This window comes from Squalius cephalus (assembly GCF_949319135.1).
Source record: "Squalius cephalus genome assembly, chromosome: 16".
Classification (NCBI taxonomy): Eukaryota; Metazoa; Chordata; class Actinopteri; order Cypriniformes; family Leuciscidae; genus Squalius; species Squalius cephalus.
Window position 1 is genome coordinate 34,548,701 of NC_137137.1, and position 27,786 is coordinate 34,576,486.

General features: G+C 40.6%; 2 protein-coding genes across 2 annotated transcripts in view; one reads left to right on the forward strand and one right to left on the reverse strand.

The window, feature by feature from the left end:
• Window positions 1–27,786, reverse strand: part of LOC307173266 (interleukin-17 receptor C) — a gene marked incomplete at its 5' end in the record, with an annotated part of 390,000 nt that overhangs the window by 8,243 nt on the left and 353,971 nt on the right. The window lies entirely within an intron of this gene.
• On the forward strand, window positions 15,626–25,779 carry LOC307173966 (alpha-2-macroglobulin-like). The gene is made up of 34 exons (XM_079897570.1): window positions 15,626–15,769; window positions 15,962–16,145; window positions 16,215–16,371; window positions 16,497–16,549; window positions 16,659–16,679; window positions 16,760–16,925; window positions 17,000–17,084; window positions 17,159–17,273; window positions 17,353–17,473; window positions 17,555–17,664; window positions 17,735–17,905; window positions 17,972–18,199; window positions 18,298–18,510; window positions 18,579–18,731; window positions 19,213–19,338; window positions 19,429–19,525; window positions 21,609–21,762; window positions 21,854–22,079; window positions 22,159–22,282; window positions 22,804–22,925; window positions 23,003–23,054; window positions 23,140–23,223; window positions 23,314–23,490; window positions 23,594–23,669; window positions 23,764–23,920; window positions 24,000–24,074; window positions 24,156–24,318; window positions 24,396–24,580; window positions 24,652–24,867; window positions 24,939–25,060; window positions 25,167–25,248; window positions 25,342–25,425; window positions 25,505–25,610; window positions 25,696–25,779. The coding sequence occupies exons 1-34, from the start codon at window positions 15,687–15,689 to the stop codon at window positions 25,734–25,736; spliced, it is 4,329 nt and encodes a 1,442-aa protein (XP_079753696.1). The 5' UTR covers window positions 15,626–15,686; the 3' UTR covers window positions 25,737–25,779.

Below are 27,786 nucleotides of genomic sequence, written 5' to 3' on the forward strand. Positions count from 1 at the left end.
TTAAACTAATGAGATAAAAACGGAAATGGTGTGGTGGTATCTTGTTGGTATCTGTCAGATGATTCAAATTCTGTATTTCCATTGCTTCAAGTATGGAAGCTTGGTGTTATCATTGACGTACAATTGACATTTGATGGCCATATTACCATAGACAAAAAATAACCATAGAATTGTGTGTATTTAATAAGTTTTAGTTGGGATTGAATAGGTTGGTTTAAAGTGTTTATTTGAATTGTATTTATAACATTGAAGGGCAAGAAAAAATCAGGACCTGGATTAAAAGGAAACCTTTGTGTGTGTGAAACAACCAGGACTTTTTGAAATTTGCCCCATTTACTTACTAAATAATTTTTTTTTTTTTTTTGTGATAATAGAAATTATACCACAAATGCTATCGATTGAGCTGAACATGTACTGAACCTGGAATATTTATTTTACTCTGATCACAACTATAGGTTATAGCTTTGTCTTGTGTGGACTTTTATGTTATTTCCTGTTCTGCACCATGTTTTGTAGTCCTTTGTAGTGTTTCTTGTTGATTAGTTCATGATTGTTCCCAGGTGTGTCTTGTTTTACCCCTTGTGTATTTAAACCCCAGTGTTTCTCATGTTCCTTGTCTGGTGTTGTCCTTCATGGATGTTGTGTACTCTTTATCTCGTGTTTGAAATCTCCTGTTTGTTGCCTGGATTGATAAATAGATTGCTGGGCAACGATTAATCACATCCAAAATGAAAGTTTGTGTTTACATAATATATGTCAGTGTATTGTGTATACTTATTTAGTAAATAAATACACACACACATGCATGTATACTGTATATTAAAAATATTTTTTTTATTTAGATAAAAAATATTTATATTTAAATTATGTTTAAATATACAGTATACTGGCAAATATTTCTTAAACATAAACATGAATGTGTGTGTATTTAATTATACACAGTACACACATATATTAAATAAACACAAACTTTTATTTTGGATGCGATTAATCACGAGTAATCGTTGCCCAGCATTTTTAAATAAAATAGTCACTGCATTTGGATCCTCCTCTCTGTCAATTCTGAACTCATCATAACTTATAGTTATGATTTGTACTTTGTATGTAATGTACATTGCATGTTAAATCCAGCAACTATTTTGATCTCATTAAATCATTCATAAAATATATGTAATTATTAAGTAATTGAAAGTTTGACATAGTCTCTAGTACAATGTAATAACATGTTTTGAAGTAAACTTTGGGCAAATCTGTGTATGATACAGTGAGTGGGACCTTATTGAATATTTATATCTTAACATGATGTCTTAAAAAATTTAATTCCAGTATTTAATGAAAGGATGGCTCCATATGCATCTACAGAAGTTTGGATGAATCCTGAAAATTCTCTGAAGAAATGCCTCTGAAAAAACAAACAAACAAACAAACAAAACATTAATAAATCTTTCAAGCAGCTTGTTGAATCAGCTCTCACTGATGCAACTAGAATGAATGCACGTTTTATGATGATAAATTGCCTTTTTGTTCAAATTTGAGCTTGTCATGTGGGGAAACTATTGTCCAGCAGATGGCAGTACCATCCCAGCAATATTTAAAGATGAATTACTGAACAAGTATTTATGATTGTACCCTGTACAGGTTAACCTATTAAAAAATAAAACATTAAATGATAAACAGTTCCATTGGTATGTATTTTGAATAAATAAACTGAATAAATAAAGCAGAAAGACACTCTTCAGATAGGCAGGAATAAGATCTTCTCACATAAACATCTGTACACCATTAATAATCAAAATAAATGCTCAGGCAAGCCTGAGAAATAACATTCTCTTTTGTGACAATGATGACTAGATAAAGCCGTAATTCTCATATCAACCTCACTTTCTTCTGTACGCCTGTAGGTTACAGAGATTTTCCTATACTGTTGAATCTTTTATATATAAAGTTTATTCATTCTCTGTAACTCATTCATGCAAACATTGTGATCTGAACATGTCTGAATGATGGCAACAGTATGTGGCAAAACTGTGTGAGGATATAGCCTACATATACTTTCTTAAGGTAAATATTTTGGTCCGACGCCACATTAAATTAAAGCATGTCCAATGCATTTCCGGACTGATTAGACCATGTTATTTGGCAATTAATCAATCTTAAGATAGTGAATTGGAGGTTTGGAGCGCATATAAAAAGTATTAAGTTCTGTCCTTCCAATGTTTCTACTTCAATTTTTTTGCTCCATCTTTTTCTTCTCTTTTGTATCTCTATGCTTTAATAGAACTGACACTTTTTTCTGTTTTTTCAGGCTTGTGTTTGGTTCGTTCTTTCACAATGTTTGTGTTCAAATTTAGCTGAAGGTATTATACCTGTCCATTAAAAGCAAGTAAACAGCTGCGTCACTCTCCACTTTCGAACCTAAAAAGCTTGAAAAGAAAAGACAGAAACAGACGCGACAGCAAACATGGAGGAAAGAGATCAACAAAAACTGGCTATACGAGACAAACATCCCACCTTCAGATTTATTTACACTCACACAATAGTGAAACACATGCACATTACACAGAGATTTGCACATACACTGTTTACATTTGCCAGGAATTTACAGGATGAAATAGTATTACTGTGCTATAAATTACTGTAGTCAGAAGAAATGTACTATGAAATCAATGCATGCTGGTTCATTTTCTTATAAATGAAGGTGAATCAACAGCAGAATGATACTAACATCACAGTAATGTAAAGTGCTGCTCGTTTTACTGTGAATTCCCATTATATTCATATAAGTCTTTAACCATGATGCTACTTCAAGATATTATATTGTTCACCACTGTACCAACAAGTTTAAAAAAATCCACAGCATAATCTGTGCATGCTGAAAAGTCTGTAAAATTACTGTGAAAGTTTATTATTACCCTGGAATATAATGGAATTTCACACAAAAATTTTAACAGTGTAGTTTTGAGATCATTTAGATCATTTAATGAAGTGCTATTAGTAGCTACATATGTCAAAAAAAATAAATAAATACAATTTCATTTAAAACGTGTGAAATGCAAAATATGATTAGTTTGTCAATAATATAAACTGAAGAATTCCTTCACCGCTTTGTCATCGTGTATGTAGACGAAATTCTCATCTATTTCCAGAACCTGGCCGACCACCGCCACCATGTAACGCAGGATCTACAGAAGCTTCGAAACTTCCACCTCTTCTTGAAACTCGAAAAATGTGAGTTCCACCGTGACACAGTTCACGTCCTCGGGTACGTCATCGATCAACACGCCATAAAGATGGACCAGAGGAAGGTAGAGATGGTGGAGATGATATTGGTAACCCGGGAGCTACTGACTCTTGAAGAGTGGCGACATTGGCTGGAGGGAGCTCAACACCCCTTTGAGGTCATCACTGACCACCGCAATCTTGAATGCCTTCGCGACACCAAAAGATTGAACACCCGCCAGGCACGCTGGTCTCTCTTCTTCACCGGATTTAACTTCACTGTGAGGTACCGACCTGGTAACAAGAACCAGAAAGCGGATGCACTCTCCCGCTTATACCATCCTGAATCCATCACCGCACCTCCTGAACCCATTCTCCCTCCAGCCATCATCGTTAGCCCGATTCAGTGGTCCCTCGACGACCAAATCTCTGAAGCTACACAGTCAGAGCCTGCTCCACCTGGAGGTCCTGAGGGACGGACCTATGTGCCCACTCGTCTCCATCTGTCCCTCATGGACTCAGTCCACACATCACCGGGCTCTGGACACCCAAGGCAGCCAGCAAACCCTCTCGCTCATCAGCAATCGCTACTGGTGGCCCAATATGACCCAGGAAGTCTCCCGATATGTTCAGGGATGCTCAGTCTGCGCCTTATCCAAAGCACATCTGGATATCTTCCGCAGTCCAATGGCCAGACTGAGCGGAAGATACAAGACATCGGGAGGTACCTGCGATCGTATTGTCATGACCATCAGGACAGCTGGAGCCGTTTTCTTCCCTGGGCCGAGTATGCACAGAACTCCCTGTGACAAGCCACCACAGGACTTACCCCCTTCCAGCGCATACTCGGCTACCAACCACCCCTGTTTCCCTGGTCAGGAGAGCCTTCGGACGTTCCAGATGTCCACCACTGGTTCCAAGCGAGCGAGAGGGTCTGGGACTCAGCACACATTCATCTACAGCAGGCAGTTAGGAGACACAAGAGCCAGGCCGACGCAAGAAGATCAGCGACACCCCGATACCATCCAGGGCAAAAGGTCTGGCTCTCAACCAGGGATATCCATCTTCGACTGCCCTGCCGTAAGCTGAGTCCCCGCTATATCGGTCCCTTCGCAATACAGAGGCAGATCAATGATGTCACATACCGGTTAACCCTTCCTTCTTACTACAAAATGTCTCCTTCATTTCATGTCTCCCTACTCAAACCATTCACTAATCCTCTGGTTCCTTCTTTCCCAGGGTCTGGTGTACCTCCTCCTCCTGTGGACCCATCAGAGGAGAACATCTATCGAACATCATCCTAGACTCCCGGCGACGGGGAGGGCTATTGGAATACCTCGTCGACTGGGAGGGATTTGGCCCAGAGGAGAGATCATGGGTCGCTCCTGATGACATTCTGGACCCTTCACTGCTGCACGATGTCCATAATGCTCATCCAGCCCAGAGAGGCCATCCACTTCAGCCATCAGGAGCTGGCCGTGGAGGAGGGGGTACTGTCACAGAGTCAACTACATCGACAGCCCCAGACCTCTACACTCCACCCACTCGTTCCCAGTCACCAGAGTACTAATCACCATCACCTGTCACCAGTCTTCACTGATCATCACCCAGCACTATATAACTCTTCCCACTGCAGTTCACAATTGTGTGGTCTCGTCGTTCCCTCAAAGAACACTTACCTGACTCCTTACCTGGATGATACCTACCAGAACGATTTGTCTTCAGTCATCTGCTTCCTTCATCCATCTTCAGTCATCTGCCTCGATCTCCATTTCCGAACCTGCAACAGATAAGACCATTACTCATCCAGATCTCCATCCTGAACACTATTATTCATCAGTTACTCACCCGATCACATACTTCTGCAAATAAACCTGTTGATTACTTTACCTGTGTGAATCCTTCTGTTTCATGACACACTTTGTGAAAAAGGAAGATGTCTGTAATGTCTTTCTTCAGAATAATTCGGTGTTACACAAACGTTTCTTTTCTTTTTTTTCGCTTCAGTAGCCTCTAAATTGTAATGAAGACTCGTGCATTTTCTGTGAAGCTGCTTTGAAATGATATGTATTGTGAAAGTGCTATACAAATAAATGTGAATTGTATTTAATGGAATTGTCATAAACATGTGTTATACACATATCCGAAAGGATCTAAACATACAGGCTTAGAAGACAGGCTGTTTTTCTCTGCAACAGCAGAGACATAATGGAAAACATTAGTGTTAGCGGATGGCTCTCTATCTTATTGAGTCTACACACACACACACACACACACACGATCCCTGTGGCTCTCTCCAATTACAGTCTCCTTGCTGCCTCCCTAGCGTTAATGGAGAAGAGGCTGGTGAGGGTGAGGGATGGAGACTGCAGACCCCCATCGATCTCAGGTGAGTGTGTGTGTGAACCCCGGGAGCCTCGGGCCGCGCCGTGCTGCAGATCCTCGGAGGATGACGCATTCTCCCTCGTTCTCTTTTCCAAACGCACATATCAGTCCTCATATATCCAGCCTTTGCTCTGTGTTTATGTAACTCAGCCCTTAAGTGTCTACATGCTAAGCTGAGATCCCAGTCAAGATGCTTTTGAAAGCTAATTGAGTGCCTCTTAGAAGTGGATACAATGTCTGTCACTTCACAGCTTAATTGAAGCTTGCACAAAGATGCGCATCTATGCCACCCTAGACACTTCTGCATCATATTTCATCTGCTCCTCTGCAATTAACAGTCAACATCCAAATCTGTGATTGTATCACAATGGGAGAGTTTATAAGCAGACATCTGACACAGCTGTGAAAGTTTATTTCTATAGCGCTTTATACAATATAGATTGTTTTAAAGCAGCTTCATAACAGAATCAATGGTGCAAGCTTCATATATATGAGACAAATTCACATTCTGCTTTAAAGCAGCTCTAATAAGCTCTAACTAAGACAATAGAGTAGACTAATAGAATAGACTATATGTACAGCTAGATATAAATACTATAATTGAATGAGTCGTGTTCAACCAAGTCTCTACCCTTCTTACACAGAACAACCACCTGGACAACAAACAGTCTGGTTTCAAAAGCGGCCACTGAACTGCTCTTGGTTATTGAAGCTCTGTGGCTGACAAAAGCAGTTTCCAAATCCTCAGTACTCATCTTGCTGAATCTGTCTGCTGCGTTTGACACAGTTAACCACCAGATTCTCCTGTCATCCCTCAAGACAAAGGGCATCTCAGGAACCACACTCCAGTGGTTCAAGTCTCATCTCTCAGTAGGTCCTTCAGGGTGTCGTAGAGGGGTGAGGTGCCTCAGGGCTCAGTGCTGGGACCGCTTCTCTTCTCTATCTACATGTCATCACTAGGATCTGTCATTATGAAACATGCTTTTCCTATCACTATTATGCTGATGACTCACAACTCTACCTCTCATTCCAGCCGGAAGATCCAACGGGAGCTGCTCGCATCTCAGCCTGCCTGACAGAACTGCTTGTGGTCTTGACCAACCGATCACTTCATCACAACTTCTCCATTCAGCTGGGTTTGTCAACCATAACTCCCTCCAGGACAGGAACTTTGGAGTTGTGATTGAAATGCAATATATGTCGCTTTGGATAAAAGCGTCTGCCAAATGCATAAATGTAAATGTAAATGTAAATATACAATATTAGGAGGATCAGGTCCTTCCTATCGGAGTTACAAAACTCCTTGTCCAAGCTCTGGTTCTATCCAGACTGGACTTTTGTAATGCTCTCTCCTTCCAGCATCACTGTCAAACCTCTGCAACTGATCCAGATGCTGCAGCTAGAGTGTCTTTATCAAGCCGAAGAGACGCACGTCACTCCTCTCCTCACAAAATTGCACTGCTTGCCTGTCGGCTGCTCGTATCAAATTCAAGGCACTGATGTTTGCCTACAGAACAACCACTGGCTCTGCATCCCTATACCTAAACTCACTACTTCATAATTACATTGTTACAAATGTTACAGCGATTTTGTAGGTGCTCAAAGCGCTTCACATATGGAAGGGGAATCTCCTCAACCACCACCAATGTGCAGCTCCACCTGGATAATGCGACGGCAGACATATTGCGCCAGAAGGCATTTCCAGAAGGCATTGCCCCACACACCAGCGTATTGGTGGAGAGGAGAAGAGAGAAGAGTGTTGAAGCCAATCAGTATATATGGGAATGATTAAGAGGCCATGATGGGCAGAGGCCAATGGGCAAATCTGGCCAGAATGCCGGGGTTAAACCCCAACTCTTTTTCCAAAGACATCCTGGGATTTTTAATGACCACAGAGAGTCAGGACCTTGGTTGAACATTTCATCCGAAGGACGGATCAAAACTTCAGACCAATGTGCCCTCCAGAAGCTTGTGTTCTGCAAGTGAACGGCATCTTGTGGTGCCATCATCTCTATTGTTGCTTTGAGCATCTGCTAAATGATTCAATGTAAGCTCCCATTAGAGTATTAGTAGACTGTTAGGTTAAGGTTAGTAGAGCAAGTTGACATGTACTTGCAAAGTTGCTTATAGTCAGTGGAATGTCTGTTGAAGAGCATCAAGATAAAGTGTTGGCAGATATTAAGCAGACAGTCTACTAATACTCTAATAACTGCTATAGTTGTTATGTAGTTGCACAGTTACTTATAGTTAGTAGAATGTTTGAAGTGGACTTTCAAAATGTTACCATGCTTACTTTTTATAACATTTATTGAAATAATGACATATCCAAAATTAGGTTTTAGGAGGTTTTGTCAAGTTTAGCTCACACAATATATAAGGTTTATTATGGGTTTTCCCCAAAATATGGTTAAGTAAACACACTAACACACACACATGTTGGGTTTCAATGTTTTATGGAAACTCTACTCAGACATAATAATTTTTATACTGTACAAACTGTATATTCTCTCTCCTTATACTAACCCTACCCCTAAACCTACCCATCACAGAAATCCTTCTGCATTTTTACATTTTCAAAAAAACTCATTCTGTATGATTTATAAGCTGTTTTCCTCATGGGGATCAAAAAATGACCCCACAAAGGACAAGGATTTCAGATTGCAACACAGATATTGCCATTTGTGGCATCATTTGGTTCCCAAAACACAGGGTTTACCCGGACGGACGGACAGACAGACACACACACACCTTTAACTTTATGTAACCCCTCACCCAGGTCTCACACACCAGCCCATTCTCATCCCAAGGCGTCATATACTGACGCTTTTGACATTTCGTCTACATCGAACGCACATGGCACCCTTTAGCGTCAATATGAGACGCTGATAGATATGGGCCAGAAGGCGCCTCCTAGCGGTCTAACCCTAAAGGCCTGTTCACAACAGGACGAATTTCGCGCGCGATATTCGCCGACGTTTAACACCTCGTACTAAACAAAGGGCGCCAATGTGAGTGTGCACACCGGCGCGAAAAATGCCACGCGTAAAAGCGTCATTTTTTAAAAAACGCCTCGGGTTCGTTTTTTTTGGTTTGACGCGCCGCGTCAAAAACTATCCGACCAATGAGATTGGCGCTTTTGCTCACGTGTCTGGAGCTTCTGAAGTTACAGTAAAACACAACTTGGGGGCGCTCAAACACAAAACGGTCTTGCCGAGGACACATACGTAACGGCGAAGAAGATATATGCCAAGTAGCGTCTACACTGCCGGGAAGAAATAAGACGAGGAAGATGCAAGGCAAGATGATTGTAGAGCTGCTGGTCTCGTTGGTGTCGGAACATAAAGAACTATATGACAAACGCGACGTCGACTACAAAAATCTTGATAAAAGAAAACTGTTATGGAGTGGTATTAAGCGCCATCTAATGTCAGGGAATGAATTTGCATGTTCACTCGGCTCATCTTCAGTGAAAATCGCTTGGGTGTGAACACAAAAAACGCGTTGAAAAACGCTGGCGAATAACGCGCGCCGATATTCGTCCCGGTGTGTACGGCCCTTAACCCTACCCCAGACCTAAACCTACCCATAACCGAACAAAGCTCTGTGCGTGTCATATTGACGCTAAAGGGTGCCATGTGCGTTCGATGTAGACGAAATGTCAAAAGCGTCAGTATATGACGGCCTAGGATGAGAATCACACACACACACACACACCTTTGTGTAACCCCTCACCCAGGTCATACTCACCCTGCGCTATGCAGGCCTCAAACCCCAGTCTCCGGCGTGGGAGTCAGCATTTCCCAGGGTTTTGTGGGATTCTCTGCGCTCATCTCTGCGCTCATCAAAGTTTTAAAGCTGCTACTTTAAAGCTTTGGTTAAGCAATGAGAAAGTGTGTTATATTATAGAGTTATATGTTTGAGTCTTGTACTGGGAAACATTCATTATGGAAAGTAAAGCATTGCATGATTTTTGATCTTTGAAGGGTAGAGCAGAGCAATAATGGTCAGAGGAAGAAAAACAGAGAAAAACACATAAAACAAGTGTTGTTTGTTTCCGAAAGGAAACGATGAAGGCCAACGCACTTTCTGCAGTGAGGTTATGAAAGAGATTCATGAAAAATAAAAAGTCATCAACAGACGCTCAGAATAAGCTTCAGAAAATGTTGCTTGTCTACCTTAAAATAAATATTATAAGCTAGTTAATTTCATATATTATTTTTATGTTCACATATATTAATTATATGTGGTTTGCTCTTTTTGTAATCCTGTTACTAAAATGTGACATGTATTATGTTAGGTTTGTGATTTTCTGGCAATATCAAATAGAAAACAATCTGCTGAATTATTTTGATAGCAAAAGCAAACTTTTTTCTTGATCAATAGCTGTTTCACTCTGAAATCATAATACAGCAGTAAAAGAAAAAGAGAATTTATTGAACGAATTAAAACATGAGCTAAAACTGAAAGAATACCCATCAGACAGTGTGTGTCAAATGTTGGCTTACACACGGCCCTATTTTAAGCAATTGCTCACTTGACATTCACTTGACATCTAATTACAACCAAGAAATGCTTTTTCTTCCTCAAAATGAATGATGGCGAATTCATCCTTTAAAGTGTTTAATCTGACGGTGTTACAATGTTCACTCTCTTCAGATCCGCTGGAGGTGTAACAATAGGTTGTCATACCGTTTTCTCTGACAAACAGTCATTGCACGCCTGTAGTGGTTCATTAAGGTAAGAAAGACTTGCAATTATTTAGACATGCTAATAAGCTTGGTCTTACCGGAATAAGATCCGTCCCACACAGATACACAACTACTCTTTTAAATATACACTGAAACTGCACATGCATTAGTGAATCATCAGTTACATATAATATGACTCAGACAACTGATATCAATATGTGCTTTTCTGGTAACACTTTAGAATACGGTTCCTTCATGAGTAACAAATGAGTAACGCACTATTAACATTCTAGTAACTACTATAAGCTAACAAGAAACTCTGATTAATGAATTAGTGAGTAATAGCGCTCAGTTGAATGTGGTAGTTCACTATTAGCTAATCAATATCTACTATTTTTTTCATACCTCCCAGAGAACTACTATATACAGGTTCATAATTAACATGAATAATGCATAATTTATAATAAAAGGTAAAGGTAACCCACTAGTAATGACTCAAGTATTACTACATCTTTCTAAAGGAACTACTAATTATTTGGATCAGTATCTAAAGTGGAAAATATGATAATACCTAATATTGACTGAAGTCATTGTGGACTTTTGAGATTTTAAGGTTTTGGATAGTAATTCCTTCTGATAGATTTAGTAACAGTGTGTTCCAGTGATCTTCACTTGAGAATACTGATCCAAATAATTAGTAGTTTCTTTAGAAAGTTTCTTTCTTCTGAATCATTACTGTCCAAAACCTTATGAAAATCTCAAAATTTACATTGACTTCAGTCAATATTAAGTAGTTATCAAGCTTTTCACTTTAGATACTGATCCACATTATAAGTCGTTTCTTTAGAAGGATGTAGTAACGCTTGAATTATTACTAATGGGATACCATTACCTTATAATATACATTATGCATTATTAATATTAAGTATGAACCTGTAGTAGTTCTTAGTAGTCTTGATATACTGTATACTGTATTAGCCAATAGTGAACTACCACATTCATCTGAGCGCTATTACTCACCAATTCCTTAATCAGAGTTTCTTGTTAGCTAATAGTATTTACTAGAATGTTAATAGTGCGTTACACATTTGTTCCTGTGATGTTATTCAGCAATGTAGGAACAGTATTCTAAAGTGTTCCCGCTTTTTCTTTTCCGTTGCTCAATCTTTTCCTATAATTCCATTGTGCTCTTTCTTTCCACACCGGTTCATTTAGCATTTTCCTCAAGAGTTCTCCCAGATTTACGTCAGTATTCAGTTCATGCTCAGAGCCACGGAGGACTGAAAAGGTCACGACCTCCTTGTGTTTGCTAGTCGTGACATCACCGTGACGAGCTGCATGCCAATGAGGCTAATTGCTGTGTGTATGTGTGTGTGTGTGTCTTCTTATTAGCATACTCGACGACAGCAACAGAGAGAGGTGAGATGTCTGCCCTCATTTACATACATATGTTATCAGAACGTTAGCTGTTAACTTTGAACAGCTTTGAACAGAATGTTTCCTAACAGAACACATAACTTTGGTGTCGTAGCCTACATTCATTATGGGAATGTAGAGAATCGTAGCACTTAATAGCTTTACAGGGATAGTTCCTTAATGGGCATTTGCAGAGACGCCTGGAGTTTGGAGGAAGATGAACATGTGCAAACCTCCTCTATCTGGACTGATCATATGAATGGGAAGTTTACATCACTCCCAGCTAAAAAAAAAATAGGTTCTTAGAACGTTTTGCTAACGTTCCAATTAAGTTATGAAAACACTATTTCTGAATGTTCTCTGAACATTCAAACATTTCTTGGTTCCACGAACGTTAGAGAAACATGAACATTCCATTTTATCCTTCTTCAAACACTATGGGAATGTTACTTGGGAATAGTGTTTCATTTTGAAACAAGAAGTAACATTTTAAATGTGTTAGACAAACTTTACATTTTTCTGCCTGTTTTATTTCTGTTTCTAATGTTTTGAAATAAAAGTTTTTTTTCTTCTTCTGGCAAATATGTGTACTGTACTTTTTGTAGTGTACTTTGGCCAAGAACTGCCAACACAGCAAGTGATTGTCTGTAAATATCCAACTATAGCCGCGTTTCCACCGCAGGAACTGTCCCCAGGAACTATAGGGACTTTGTGTTGGTACTCAGGAATCAGGGTCTAAATGAAGTTCCGGGTAAATATTTCCCCCTCAGAAAGTCCCTGCTGGCGAGGTAGTACTTTTTCAAAGTTCAGGAACTTTCGGGGGTGGGTTCGTTGGTTGAGTTCATGCCGTATTTTGATTGGTTGACTCCACGCAGCATTTTATTTCAACCACCATTTTTTTTTTTTACCTGTTGCGCAGTAACAGTTGTTTGCTATTCGAATCAACAATGGAGTTTAAAAAATACAACAGATGGACTGACGATGAGGTTCGGTTTCAGAGGATTCTGAAGGATCCAATTCAGAGGATGGATGAAATCCAGCGGGAACTGTAAAGTAGCTCGCAGTCCTACGTCACCGGACTAATTTGCCTAATCTTCACGGTACTTTAGACTCGCGGTGAAAACGCAGACAGCAACAGGTCTGGGGGGAAAAAGTTCCTTGGAAAAAAGTTTCTGGGACAAACTGTTCCGGGTAATTTCAGAAATGCGGTTTATGGTTCTTTTTATACAGTTTAAGGAAGATATGAAATTGATGATACCACAATTATATGGTGTGTGGAAACTTGTTTTTTTGTAAAATACATTAGACAGTTCATGAACGGACTGCGAGCGGCCATAGGTGATCCTGACTGGTTTACCATTAATCTTTAGCTTCAACCTTTGTTTTTTTGATAAATATTATGCATACTTACCGGCCATTTTATTAGGTACAGCTTCCTACCACCGCATTTTGGACACATAATAGGCATGTCACTTTTTTCACAAATTCACATTTCTGTTGTTTACACATAGATAACGGTGTTGTTTTCAAAATCTTGCACTTTGAAACCCGCTTGTTCATTTGCAATGAAGCAATAGCGACGATTGAAAAGCATTTGGTTAAGATGTTGGAAAAGATGTTATAGAAGTTATGAATGGCTGGTAACTTGAATTTAGAAGCCAACATTTTTTTTATTTCAAACCCTGCACTTATTTAAAGGAGAACTCCGGTCAATTTTAACATTGAGCTAATTTTTTTGTACATTTGGAGTGCTGTCAGTACAGAGAACAACGACAAAAATCGGTGTTGCCTACACCGTGTTATCCTCTTTTTAAAATTTGCACCCTGTTGACTTCAATGGGGCAAGTACTAAACCTGCTTTTAGCCTCTTAACATCCTTGATGTGTCATTACAAGTGCCCAGCCATTGTGAGTGATTCCTTCAGAGTCAACACGCGGTGAATCTGACTGCAGTAGATGTGAAAGATATTAATAAAAATGATAAAATTTAAGCCAGCACACATACCTGTATTTACATCCTGTTTTCGGCTGAAGTCCACAGTAGTCGATTGTCGAGTTCACGCGCATAGGTTTCGTACGTACGATCATGCACCCGAACTCGACAATCGACTACTAGATTCACCCGTGTTGACTCTGAAGGAATCACTCACATGACCTGAGCACTTGTAATGACACATCAAGGATGTTAAGAGGCTAAAAGCAGGTTTAAAACTTGCCCCATTGAAGTCAACAGAGTGCAAATTTTAAAAAGAGGATAACACGGTGTAGGCAACACCGATTTTTGTCGTTGTTCTCTGTACTGACAGCACTCCAAATTTACAAAAAAAAGATGAGCTCAATGTTAAAATTGACCGGAGTTCTCCTTTAACAGATTATCAAAAAAACTATGCGACAAGTTGTAGTTGGCTATAGGCTGCTACGCTTGTTTTTGTGACACTAACGCATTGTAGTTTTCTTTGTATCTTTATTAAATCCAATTGATCGTGTCAGAAACACAGGGTTAGGACTAGTGTGAAAACTTGAACACAGTCTAAAAGGTGAACCCAAATGCAGAAAACCAGATGACAGTTCTGGGAAATCTTTTATATGATGAAAAGGAACGTCCAAACTTTCCATGGATAAATCCAAAAAGTAAACTCCGAAACACTTCCAAAAATAGTTTGACAACAGTTCCAAAAAGTAAATCCAGAAGGAATTTGAAAAAAAGTTCACAAAGATCTGCGAGTACTAAAATTTCAAAGAGCAAAAGTCAATAAAACAAAACAAAGGAACCATACCAGGTACACAAAGTAGATTTAGATAACTCCAAAAGAGGCACAGCCAGAGAACGACCTAGACCTGGAAACACTGGGCAAAGTACTCAGGAGAAACAGGGAACAAGGCACAGGTGACAACAATAAGACATAATGACAGAGACTGAAAACCAACAAGAGATGCAATGGGAGCCTCTAGTGGCCAAACATAAGTCTAAAACCCTGACAGATTGAGCCGGTGCCTCATGCGCACACACATATCATATATACTACTGTTGCAGTGAAACTGTACGCACCTCTCTCATTCGACTCAAATCCAAATATGTTTCTATATTTGCCACGTAACGTTTGGTTGCTAAATTATTAATTATATAAACAAGGCTTTGTAATTCACTCGTGGTCCAGATCTATCTATCTATCTATCTATCTATCTATCTATACAAACAAAATGTATTCCTGTTTTCTGCATCTGCATATTATAGAGCCAATTGGATAAATTATTCAGCTATACTTGTGTGGCTGTGTTGGTATGAATGTCAGAGTGTGGTTTGTATGTGTGTAATAAAAAAATGTGTGTGCGTATGTTTGCTTGTAATATTTGAGAGAGAAAAACTCAACTGTAAACCACAAACCCAACCACTGTGTGTACCAGTGGAAAATGATGGTACTGCACCCAAACTAAATCTTAATGAAAGCTTTTTTATATATATAGATGTCAACCTCAAATTTGGAACAACTTATTATGATTTCTGGCTTTGATTTTCTAGCAGTTTCATATTTTATAGAAAAAAAATTTCATAAAACATTTTCATAAACTTATATCTCTATAGCTTTTTTTGTTTCACTTCTAAAACTTTTTTACTGCAACAATTATTTGCCCAGGTTCTTGTTTAAAATGAGACCAAACTTCAAATTAATATGACAGGTTTTGGACGTGAACATTTTTGTCCTCAATGGACCCATGTGTAACTTTTTTTAAATTATCTGTAAGTATTATCAGCATTATTTCAGATAATGTGTTATGTTTTAAAGGCTACTGGATGGAGTAATAAACAGACAAAATTAATTCCAGGTTAGGTTAATTATTGAAATTAACGAGCTTAATGAATTCCTCACGACAATTAAGAGCGTTTAAATATCGCTGCAATCAGTGCAGATGATTGAGAGAAGCTGTTGAGGGTTAAACAGTGGTAGAGCTTAGCAGAAGTCTCGCTTTGTCTCTCTTCATGGCTGTGAGGGAGATTTGTGTTTGGAAAGGGCTACTTTTAGCCCTTTTCCTCTTTGCTGTTGAGGGACAGAGATCAGGACCGTAAGTAAATGTGCTTTGAAGTGAACAAAAGTGTCTTGTCTGTTTTAACCTGATTCCTCAAAGTTCATGCATTTCTCAACAAAGTGACTGTAGTCTTTAGTCTGACATTATGACAACTACTTCTGTGATTATATTCTATGTTCTGATCTGACTTCCGATGTCCTACTAAACGTCTGACTGATGTTTCCACAGAGCCTTCTTGGTGACGTTCCCTGCTGTGATTGAGTCCGGTTCTGATGCTAAATTGTGTGCGAGTCTTTTAAAGCCTAATGAGAGTCTCAGGATGACAGTTTCTCTGATTGATGGTCAACAGGGGCCGACTCAACTTGTGCAGCAGAGCTCTCTGACAGAGTTTCACTGTTGCTTTAGTTTCAAGGTCTGTCATTGTGCAGCACATGCAGAATTTAATTTTTTTTTTTTTTTGTCTAATAACATTTCTCTACAGGCTCCTCTAGGAGATGTGGAATCTGTGCAGGTGCTTAAGGTGGAAGTTCAAGGGAGGGCCTTCAAAATGACAGAAGAGAGGAAAGTCATGTTCAGATCTTACCTGCCTTTGACCTTCATCCAAACAGACAAGCCCATCTACAATCCAGGACAAACGGGTGAGCTGTGAATGACCCTTGGTTGAATATTAGAAGTGATCAGAACTTGTAGTGTAATAGATTTTCTACATGTTCAAGTGCATTATGTGATTGATGCAAGTTCTTATCGGTTTTCCCTTTTGCAGTGAATTTCAGAGTTTTGACCATGAACGCCAAATTTGTGCCCCTTGATCAAATGGTATGTCTGTATCTGTCACATCCATTGATTTTAATGTTATACAAGTTAAATGCATTTTGTTAAAATCAGCATTTATGTAATTAAGAGTTTTTTTATTTGTGTTTTACAGTACAGTCTTGTGGTGGTGGAGGTGAGTATTTGCTCTAGGTTTTCAAACCTGAAGACATGCAGTTTCTCTTTCTGAGCAATTTTTTTTTTTTTTTTTAATAGGACAATCAAAATAACCGGATTGGTCAGTGGACAAACATTTCCTCAACGGGGTGGATATTGCAGCTTTCTCACGAGTTAAACCCAGAGGCTCAGATAGGGATGTACACACTAAAGGCTTTTATTGGTGACAGAACGATCTCCCAGGAGTTTGAGGTGAAAAAATACGGTAAGTCATTGTTTGAGTGCAAAAGTACAACAGCAGAGCTGATGTCCTCACTAAGCAGCTTGTTTCTGGTTTAGTTTTACCCAAGTTTGACGTGGCCGTAAAAACACCACAGACGTACAGCGTTGGAGATGTGGGACTGAAAGTTGAGGCTTGTGCCAAGTGAGTTACTCTTTGATTTTCCTGTATTGTGGGTGGATGGGTCTTGATCTCATTCCTTGTAACATTTTTCCCAGATATACATATGGGCAACCAGTACCTGGTCAAGCTCTGGTGGAAGTATGCCGTGAACCATATACATTCGTTGAGGTTCCTGGCCTGACTCGTCTGTGCCTGACTAAAACCGTTAAGGTGTGACTCCTGCCATATAGAGCAAGGATTTTCTTTTGCTTGTGCTTGACTTTACTGACTATCTTTCATCTGAAACCAGATGAATGCCACAGGCTGTGCCTCCCTTACCTTCAGTACATCTGTGTTTTTCAAAACCAAATTTGAGGATAACTTGGAAGATTCGTTTCTTGTTAACTTGAATCTCACTGAGGAGGGAACGGGTGAGTTATTGGCTGATTTAAACCAGTGACGCATGTCTACATGTTTATTTGCTTGTCTACATGTTTGCTTTTTCTTCCCAGACGTAGTTGTATCAAAATCCACAAATGTGTACATTACATTTGAAGTTGGGAATATCAAATTTGTGGAGCTCCCAGAGTCTTTTAGACTTGGATCAATGATTGCTGGAAAGGCAAGAAAGTTCATGACATTACAGAAGCCTTCACATTGGTTCCCTTCCCTAACTTTGTCTTTCCCAACAGGTCTTGGCATCTTTTTTCAATGGGACTCCAATTGCAAACAAAGCAGTGTATCTCCTGAATGGTAACAGTGGGCTTGATGAGCTGCTGCTGAATCTAACCACGAACCAGAACGGACTGGCCACGTTCTCCCTCAACACTGCTAAACTTCCCAAGGCTGATCTAAATCTGATGGTATGATTTCTCTCATTTTAAATGACAACTTCTCTTGCAAGACTACAATTGCATTTTGTTCTCTAGGCAAGTGCAACTCCGGCGGGTTATTATGGTTATAAATCCCCACACTTCAACACCGATAGGAGGGTTGTTCAGCTTCTCCAAGCTTCTACTCCTGACAGCCAAAAGTTCAGTGAACTGACTATAGTGGAGCTTAAGCAGCCGCTCAAATGTGGTGCTGTGTTTCCAGTGACCATCAAGTATTCCTTTGTTGGAGAAACTGGCAACTACAACACTAACATCATCTATATGGTGACTGAAAATATTAGTTTTGTGGTGACTTTTATTCTGTTTTGATTGCACTGATCTGTTTGCCTGGCACATTTTATGCACTGGTGTCTTTTTGTCAGGTCTTGTCCAGAGGAGTGATCGTCCTCCATGGACTTCAGACAGTCACAGTGAGTGCTCCTAATACGGTCACGAGTGGCTCAGTGTCGTTCCAGCTGTCTGTCAGTGTTGATATGGCTCCAGTAGTGAATATTCTGGTCTACTGCGTTCTGCCCAGTGACAGTGTAGTCGTTGGTACAGCGTCATTTAAAACCGAAATGTGTTTCCAAAACAAGGTATGGTGCATCTTTGGGCTTTAAGTGGGGATCAATGACGTGTCTTAGTGTATTGGTCCTTGTTCCAGGTGTCTCTAAAGTTCTCTCCTGACACGGCGGTTCCTGGTGAGGAAAACGTTCTGACTGTCTCTGCTCAAGCGGGATCCCTGTGTGGCCTCAGTGCCGTAGATCAGAGCGTCCAGATCTTGAAGCCAGGAACACAACGCCTGAATCCTGAAATGGTACCCATGTGCAGTTAGTTCAGTTTTCCTGTTGGACTTGATTTGACATCCAGGTGCAACTTTATTATTTCTGTGTCCTTATGGATCAGTTGGACGAATCCATACTATATGACGTGGCTGTTATATTTAAAGCCGTACTTTTTTTTTCTTTTTTTTTTTTTCAACTTGTGACCAACAGACCAAATGGTAGTGCTTTTAGTTAAATTTTCTAGAAGTGTGTAACATGCTAACACGTATTGCATCACTTGATATTCAACTATCTGCTTGCATTGACACCATTATGTGAGAACGGTTTTCTCTAGAGCGGCTATATATAATTTAACTTATTCTTTTACAAGAAATGAACCATCACTGAACTTAAGCTGGACTCTGACACTATTCTCTTTTAGAAACAAACTCTTTGTCATCTCTGTAAAGCTGCTTTTGAAACAATCTGTATTGTAAAGCACTATATAAAGTTTGACTTGTTTCGTTGACCCAGGTGTTTGACTTGCTCCCGGTGCGGTCGCAATCAGGTTATCCATACAGCGTTGAGGATGAACAGGAGTGTCTCACAATTCGAACCCGTCGAGCTGTTCGTACAGATCATGCCTATACAAGTTTCGAGGTAGAAAATCCTTCATGACCATGTAGTCACTGAATACTGCAGGGTCCTTGATTTCAGTTTCATCTTTGTGTTCTCTTGTTTCTCTGGCAGAGTGTGGGGTTGAAGCTCGCAACAAATCTGAATGTCCGAGAACCTGATTGCCTGCAGTACAAAGACCTGGTTTATTATCGTCGTCGTTACCCCATAAGTAAGTCTATGCAGTTATATAGTTCTTTCCATGAAAACCATTTCTGCATGACTTGGTGAACCTAAGGTTATTCATTTTGATCTCAACTTGTTTTTTTTTTTAAAGGTGCTTTCTGTAATAAACTCAGCAAAAAAAGAAACGTCCCTTTTTCAGGACTGTATTTCAACAATGTTGTAAAAATCCAAATAACTTTACAGATCTTCATTGTAAAAGGTTTTAAATGTTTTCCATGCATGTTCAATTAACCATAATCAATTAACATGCACCTGTGGAATGGTCGTTAAGACCTTAACAGCTTAAAGAGAGTAGGCATTTAAGGTCACAGTTCTAAAAACGCAGGACACTAAAGAGACTTGTCTACCGACTGTGAAAAACACCCACAGAAAGATGCCCAGGGTCCCTGCTCATCTGCGTGAACGTGCATTAGGCCTGCTGCAGGGAGGCATGAGGACTGCTGATGTCGCTAGGGCAATAAATTGCCATGTCTGCACTGAGATGCCTAAGACAGCGCTACAGGGAGATAGGAAGGACAGCTGATCATCCTCGCAGTGGAAGACCACGTGTGACAACACCTGCACAGGATCGGTACATCCGAATATCACACCTGCGTGACAGGTACAGGATGGCCACAACAACTGCCCGAGTCACATCAGGAACACACAATCCCTCCATCAGTGCTCAGACTGTCCGCAATAGGCTGAGAGAGGCTGGACTGAGGGCTTGTAGGCCTGTTGTAAGGCAGGTCCTTACCAGACATCACCAGCAACAACGCCGCCTATGGGCACAAACCCACCTTCGCTGGACCAGACAGGAGTGGCAAAAAGTGCTCTTCACTGAGTCACGGTTTTGTCTCACCAGGGGTGATGGACGGATTCGTGTTTGAGGCCTGTACCCTGGAGCGGGATCGATTTGGAGGTGGGGGGTCCGTCATGGTCTGGGGCGGTATATCACATCACCATCGGCCTGAGCTTGTTGTCATTGCAGGCAATCTCAATGCCTTGCGGTACAGGGAAGACATCCTCCTCCCTCATGTGGTACCCTTTATGCATGCTCATCCGGACATGATCCTCCAGCAGGACAATGCCACCAGCCATACTGCTCGTTCTGTGCGTGACTTTCTGCATGACCGCAATGTCAGTGTTCTGCCATGGCCAGCGAAGAGCCCGGATCTCAATCCCATTGAGCACGTCTGGGACCTGTTGGATCGCAGGGTGAGGGCTAGGGCCATTCCCCCCAGAAATGTCCAGGAACTTGCAAGTGCCTTGGTGGAAGAGTGGGGTAACATCTCACAGCAAGAACTGACAAATCTGGTCCAGTCCATGAGGAGGAGATGCACTGCAGTACTTCAAGCAGCTGGTGGTCACACCAGATACTGACTGGTACTTTTGATTTTGAGCCTCCCTTCATTCAGGGACACATTATTCTATTTCTGTTAGTCATATGTCTGTGAAACATTTTTAGTTTGTCTTATGGCGTTGACTCTTTTAGTGTTCATACAATATTTACACGCATTAAGTTTACTGAAAGTAAAAAGTTGAAAGTCAGAGGACGTTTCTTTTTTTGCTGAGTTTATTTAGGAGGATCTGTTGACAAATGCAATATCATATACATAACTGTTTTCAGTGACCCTAGCCTTACATAATGAATGTTATGTTTTTATTACCTAAGAATGCGCCACTTCTATCTACATACACTGCTGTTCCCCTTACACTGAAATGTTCCTACAGTGGCCCTAAATGGACAAACATATTTTGTCACTGTTCTTCGTGCAAAGAAACAAGCTAAAAGCAAATAAAACTGACAATGATGAACGAGTAACAAACATTGTTTTACTGAATTAAGTAAACCCAAATTATTAACTTGTCTTTGTAAATAAACTTCATTGCTTATCTGGCTGTTGTCTCAGACGATGACATCTGTCGGCCACCGTAACTTCTGTTGGTTGTAATTCGCAACCACACCACTAGATGCTGCTAAATCACACTGCACCTTTAAATTCAATAAGAGGGGCTGTTTAGATATTTTATATCTTCAGAACTTGAATGCACTCAAAGCAGGCACTTCTAGTCTTATTTTATTTCAGTGTTTGAATCGCGGGCCTTGGCATCATCTGCAATGGAATCCTCTGCATTGTATTCCTCTCCTGCATCATTGGGAAGTGAGAGCAGCTCCACCAATGATGTGACCATCAGGGTTTACTTTCCAGAAACCTGGATCTGGCAGCTTGCTCAAGTGGGGTTAGTAAAACCTCTTTTGTTGCTAAAGCTACTTGCCCACAATTTTTACTGCTGTCCCCCTCGCTTCTATTTTCTGCTGTCCTTTTTTCAGAGACACTGGATCCACACAAGTTCCCCTCAAGGTTCCTGACACAATCACCACATGGGAGACTGAGGCGTTCTGCCTGTCTTCCAAAGGTTTCGGTCTTGCTTCTCCTGCTCTGCTGACGGTATTCCAGCCCTTTTTCCTGGAGCTCACGCTGCCGTACTCCATCGTCCGGGGGGAGTCTTTTGAGCTGAAGGCCACCGTCTTCAGCTATCTGTCTGAGTGCATCATGGTCTGTCATGGTTTCTTTTATATAATGGATCTGTATTGTAGTTGCTGTCTTTGCTCCATGTGCTCCGTTTCATTGGTAGGTTCGAGTAACTCCAGCTCAATCCTCTGCCTTCACTCTGAAACTATTGAATGATCCGTATTCATCCTGTCTCTGTGCCAGTGGGAGAATAACCTTTAAATGGGGGTTCACAGCTTCTCTCCTTGGTTAGTTTTGGACAGTCTCTTGCTCAATTGAAGTGTTTAAGGTGTTACTCACCATAGGGATGCACAATAATATAAATTCTGAATCCTAGCACTTTAAGCACAAATCATGAGAACAATTCATAAACATGGTTTATTTATTCTAGTTTCCTGCTTTTATATTAAATTGAGTCATAAATTAACTCCACATTATGAACTAATCAAACAAGCACCCACTCTCAAAAGCTAAAATGGTGGATTTCCTAATATGAACTAACAATCTGGAACTCTTAAATGGTTTTTCTATTAACTAAATAGACTGACCGAGGTTGCATCTATTCAACGATTGCAAACAATAGTCAAGTTTATCACTAAGGTTTGATCACAGATTTAGTCAGAGCGAACAGTGCACGGCAATTTCAATTCAAGAAACTGCAAATGTCAAATAAAGAGAACTGCTATTAGGACGAATAGCTAGTGGGTTTATGCGTAATGGAGAAGTGACAGTCACAACTAAAATGATTCATCACCACTTGTCACTGCAGGAGCTGTTAATGTGACTGTCAGTGCTTCAGCTGAACCGTCCCAGACTCGATGTGGCACTGAAGTTGTGACTGTGCCAAAGAGAGGACGCATTGATGTAGTCACTCAAAGTCTACTTGTCCTGGTGAGTGTAACCAGCCTTCTGGAGTTTGATCATGGAGCTCATGCTGATTTACTGGTATGTCTTTATTGCTTTTATAGCCTGAAGGAGTTGAAAGGACAAACACCCAGAGTTGGTTACTGTGTCCAAAGGGTTTGTTTGCAATCAATGATTCTCAAATACCCCCCCCCCCCATTAGCCTAGCACTCTGTGCTGATTTGTTCTGTTTGGACCGCAGGAAATGTCCTTTCTGAAGATGTGAGACTGACGTTTCCTATAAACGTGATCCAGGGATCAGCCAGATGCTCGGTTTCAGTCTTGGGTAAAGTGCTTAATTTTTGGAGAAACCAGCAGTGTGACATTCAGCAGAATAACATATGGCTTGACCCCCTTGTTTCTATTCCTCTCGTAGGAGACATAATGGGTCGTGCACTGAATAAACTAGATGGGTTGTTAGAGATGCCATATGGTTGTGGAGAACAGAATATGGGTGTTCTTGCTCCGGATATTTACTTAATGCAGTACCTGCAAGTCACGAGGCAACTCACTACAGCCATCCGAGAGACCGCCACAGGCTACCTTCAAAGAGGTGTGGGTTTAACTTGGGAGAGTAGTTCCAAAGGATGTTTAGTTCTTTTCCTGTTGGATTTGAGGCAGACTGTCTAATTTCTTGTGGATTTTGACCTGAACAGGATACGAAGGACAACTGAACTACAGGCACAGTGATGGATCATACAGCACATTTGGTTATGACGAATCAAATACATGGTGAGTTTCATGCTGGTTCTAGACTCTAGTCTTGTCACCAGAAGATGAAGCAGTTTATATTTTTAGTCTGTCATGAAACTTCCTCCATGGCCAGGTTGACTGCCTTTGTCCTGAGATCTTTTGGCCTAGCGAGGGACTTCATCTTCATAGATCCGAATGTCCTTCAGAGTGCAAAGGATTGGTTGATCAGCCAGCAGGTTTCGGACGGCTGTTTCATGCAGCAGGGAACTCTGTACCACTATGCCCTAAAGGTGGTCCCATGTTTCTTCAAATGCTCAATGATGTATTCAAGGGATGAAACCATTCTTAATCCATTTACTGGTGTTTTAGGGTGGAGTTGATGATAACATTACCATGACCGCCTACATCACTGCATCACTGCTTGAGCTAGGCGTCCCCTCCACGGTAAACTTCAATAGTTGTATGAGCTCCTTACAGATGACCTTCCTCTTCTGGCTTTAGTCTGACACTTGCTTTGATTTTCAGGATCCCGTCATTACCAACGCTTTGTCTTGCTTGAGGCCTGTTGTTGGGAACCTGAGAAACACTTACACCACGGCTCTTCTGGCCTACACCTTCAGTCTGGCTGGAGAGACCTCCACTCGATCACAGCTTCTAACCACCTTGAAGAATAGTGCCATTTCTGAAGGTGAAAATTTCAACCGCCTCTTGAGATTTTCATCAGGTTCTATGGCATCAACTTTATCCCCTCCATCTCATCCTTAGGCATTAAACTCCATTGGTCTCAGACTAAATCTGGTGATACAGTGGCGGTGGAGATCAGCTCTTATGTGCTGCTAGCGGTTCTCACAGTAAAGCCCCTCACAACAGCTTCTCTGAGCTATGCTAACAGCATTGTCAACTGGCTGGTGACCCAGCAGAATCCCTATGGAGGCTTTTCCTCCACCCAGGTGCCTCTGATCACTCCTATATGGTTGAACGTGCTCTTGTTTGGATGTTATTAATCCTCTCCTTGTTTTAGGACACTGTGGCGGCTCTTCATGCCCTGTCTGTGTACGCTGCTCAAGTGTTCAGTTTGGATGGCTCCAGCACTTTTACAGTACAGTCCTCAGAAGGAGACTCTTATAGCTTCAACGTGAATCGGGACAACAGGCTGCTGTATCAGGAGAAGCCGCTGAAGAAAGTTCCAGGCAAATATAGTATTAAAGCGTCAGGATCCGCTTGTGTGTCTGTGCAGGTCTGTTTCTTCACCCTCTCCATTTCTGTTCTGTTTCTGTGCACATCCTAATTCTGTTTAACTTATCATAGATTGCATGTTTCTACAACATCCCGACACCTTTTAAAGTCTTCAGGACGCTGAGTGTCGATGCAAAGGTGACTGGAGTCTGCAAACTGCTTGGGGCTAATCTTATGTTGAACTTCACAGTGAAGTAAGAACATCTTTGACTGACTTAAAAGCGGCTCATGTTTATAGCTTTAATGCCCTGAAAGCTGCTTGTTCCCGTTGTCTAAACCTCTTTATTCCCCTACATTCAGATACAATGGTGCACAAGCAAGTACTAACATGGTTATCGTGGACATTAAGCTGCTGTCTGGCTTCACGGCAGATACGTCACCGGTTTGTATGGGTTTAAGATGACTTGTAAGATCCAAAGATGCTTGAAGCTCCTTCAGATGAGATTACCTGTAAACGATTGTCTTTTCCTCTCAGCTTGGTTCTCCACCCAGATCATTTGCTCCGCTAGTGGAGCGGGTTGATGCTGAAGATGATCATGTCCTAGTGTATCTGAAAGAGGTGAGACTACACTGGGTACACTTCTAGCTGCCACCTTCATGCATGTCTATCTGTGCTGTTAATCTCTTCTGTATTGCAGGTTCTCAAAAGCTTCCCCATAACTTACACGCTACGGCTAAAACAGGTTCTTACAGTGAAAAATCTCAAGCCAGCAGTCATCAGTGTTTATGACTACTATCAGACAAGTAGGCTTTCATCAACGTTTGGCTGAATTTCCTGTAGAATTACCTGTGTGCTCAGGCTAATTATTTCCCTTTTTTTTTTTTCCAGGTGATCAGTTTGAGACGACATACACGTCCCCCTGTCCATGACTGTAGTATTGGCTACAAAAGATGAATCAAATAAAACTTTTTATATAATCAGTGTGTTGCATGTTTCTGTGGATTAAATTTTTTATTTTTAAGCTGGAAGCGGTGTTACAGTGATAATAGAAATAATGCAACAAATTGTTTATAGAGAAATAGTGTCAGTCCAGCTTAAGTTCAGTGGTTCATTATTGTCAGTTTATTTTTTTTTAAATTATATATTAGCTGCTCTGGAGGAAACTGTCATTCAGTTTTCATATAATGGTGTCAACGCAGGCAGATGATAATGTTGAATATTAAATGGCCGCAACTAAGCAAACCAAAGGTGACCGTGGTAAGGAATAAACTCCATCAGGTGACAGAATGGAGAGAACTTTGGGAGAAACCAGGCTCAGTTGAGGGCCGGTTCTCCACTGTCCAGCGAACAGTGTATGATCATGATTCAGGCAGCATTACAGGCCAGAATCGAACACTTTGCACTGAGTTTTTATTTGTCCTGTGTGACTTCTAGTAATCTGCATTTCAGATGTGAGGTAAGGAACTGTTTAATGGCTGTTCTAAACTTGGACTTTTCAATCACTTTTGGATTATTTAAAAGCAGGACTCTAAATGCTCCTGTACTGTTACTACTTTCATAAGCTTTTTTGGAAGTGTTACTTTTACTCTCTAATAAAAAAGGTAAACTAGTATTTAAGTGGGGTACATTTAAATTAAAAAATGCATCCCTAACCTTGTCTGTTTCTGTACTTCTGTAAGTTTTAAATTAAGCATTTAAAATGTGACTCAAACAATATCTGAAGTCTCTTCCTCAATCTAATTCAATGTTATACTGAACTTCTCTGATTAATGCTATATAAAAAGTTCTGGCATGAAACTCGTCTAGATTGTGCAGGCTAATAGGTCTTTAACTCACTTGTTCATAAATACATAGTTATCTATAGGGTGCAGCTGATTGGTTCTTGCATATTCAGTAGCCAATGAGTTCACTGCTCAACCTTCAAATACTTGGTCAGCATTTGCCTTAGCAGTGCAGCGTGCTTTTAGAAATCCAACATCAAAGATAAGTGCATATGTGGGATTCACTCTCAAATTGTGTTGACATTACCATTGCATGGGACAGATATGAAATGCCAAGTAGTCACACATTAGCAATGTAACTCAGACAATAGATATAACAGAATATCAGCTAAAATATTCTAGTTCTTTTTCAAATCGTAAAATCTAAATGTTCGCAGTACATTTTTATTTTCTTCGTGGAGACACTGCTATACAGCATCGTCATTAAGCACCATCACTAAATTCTGAGAACTTTTGGGATCCAGAACCGGGATGGGCATTCATGTGTAAATCTTAAACTTTGCTCAATCTACGAAACATAAAACAATGCTTATTGTTTAAGAAAGCTGTTTTATAGTCTTGCATTTGATGCAGGAGTAAAATACCAGCATACAGCAGCAGTTTTACAGATTAAGATCCAGAAGCAGCAAGCCTTTTACGTAAGGGTACTGCGACTAAGCATAGTGGACATGAGAAAATATTCATGAGAAAACTTATAGCCATTTAACTGGGGCTATTACTTTATTTACCAACAACACACAAGGCTGATGTTTTCATTTACTCGTGTGTGTGTGTGTGTGTTTGGGCTCGGTTCAGCTGAATACATGTTAATCATACTCCATTATTCATCTGTTGTCCAAATGACTCCACATTTACAAATAGGAGTGTAGAGGGTTGGACAATGACGATTATCAAGCGATGCTAAATCATCATACTTTTTGCTCAGGTGGTTGTGGCGGGTTTCTTTTCTCGTCTCTATCAGCCTGAAACATGTTACCATTTGTTAAAGCCATACATAATGCACGTTCTAATTGAATATGTTTGAGCTTTTTGGCTCAGGCACACATAGTCATAGGCCACTGAAGTTAAGCCATTCGGCAAAGCAGACCCAGGCGCACATTTGTCATACTCAAAACTAAAGGGCCAGGCACACATAGCTAGCATGCACACGTTCCTATGGCTCTTCGGTGCAGCAGCAGTACATATGTTTTGGCGGTAG

What these genes read in the sequence shown, in the direction of transcription:
- LOC307173966 (XM_079897570.1), top strand. Translation starts at nt 15,687, where the DNA reads ATGGCTGTGAGGGAGATTTGTGTTTGGAAAGGGCTACTTTTAGCCCTT. An exon ending in AAATGTGTTTCCAAAACAAG is followed by an intron (nt 18,511 to 18,578) that starts GTATGGTGCATC and finishes TCCTTGTTCCAG; the next exon opens with GTGTCTCTAAAGTTCTCTCC. An exon ending in CCGCTTGTGTGTCTGTGCAG is followed by an intron (nt 24,868 to 24,938) that starts GTCTGTTTCTTC and finishes AACTTATCATAG; the next exon opens with ATTGCATGTTTCTACAACAT.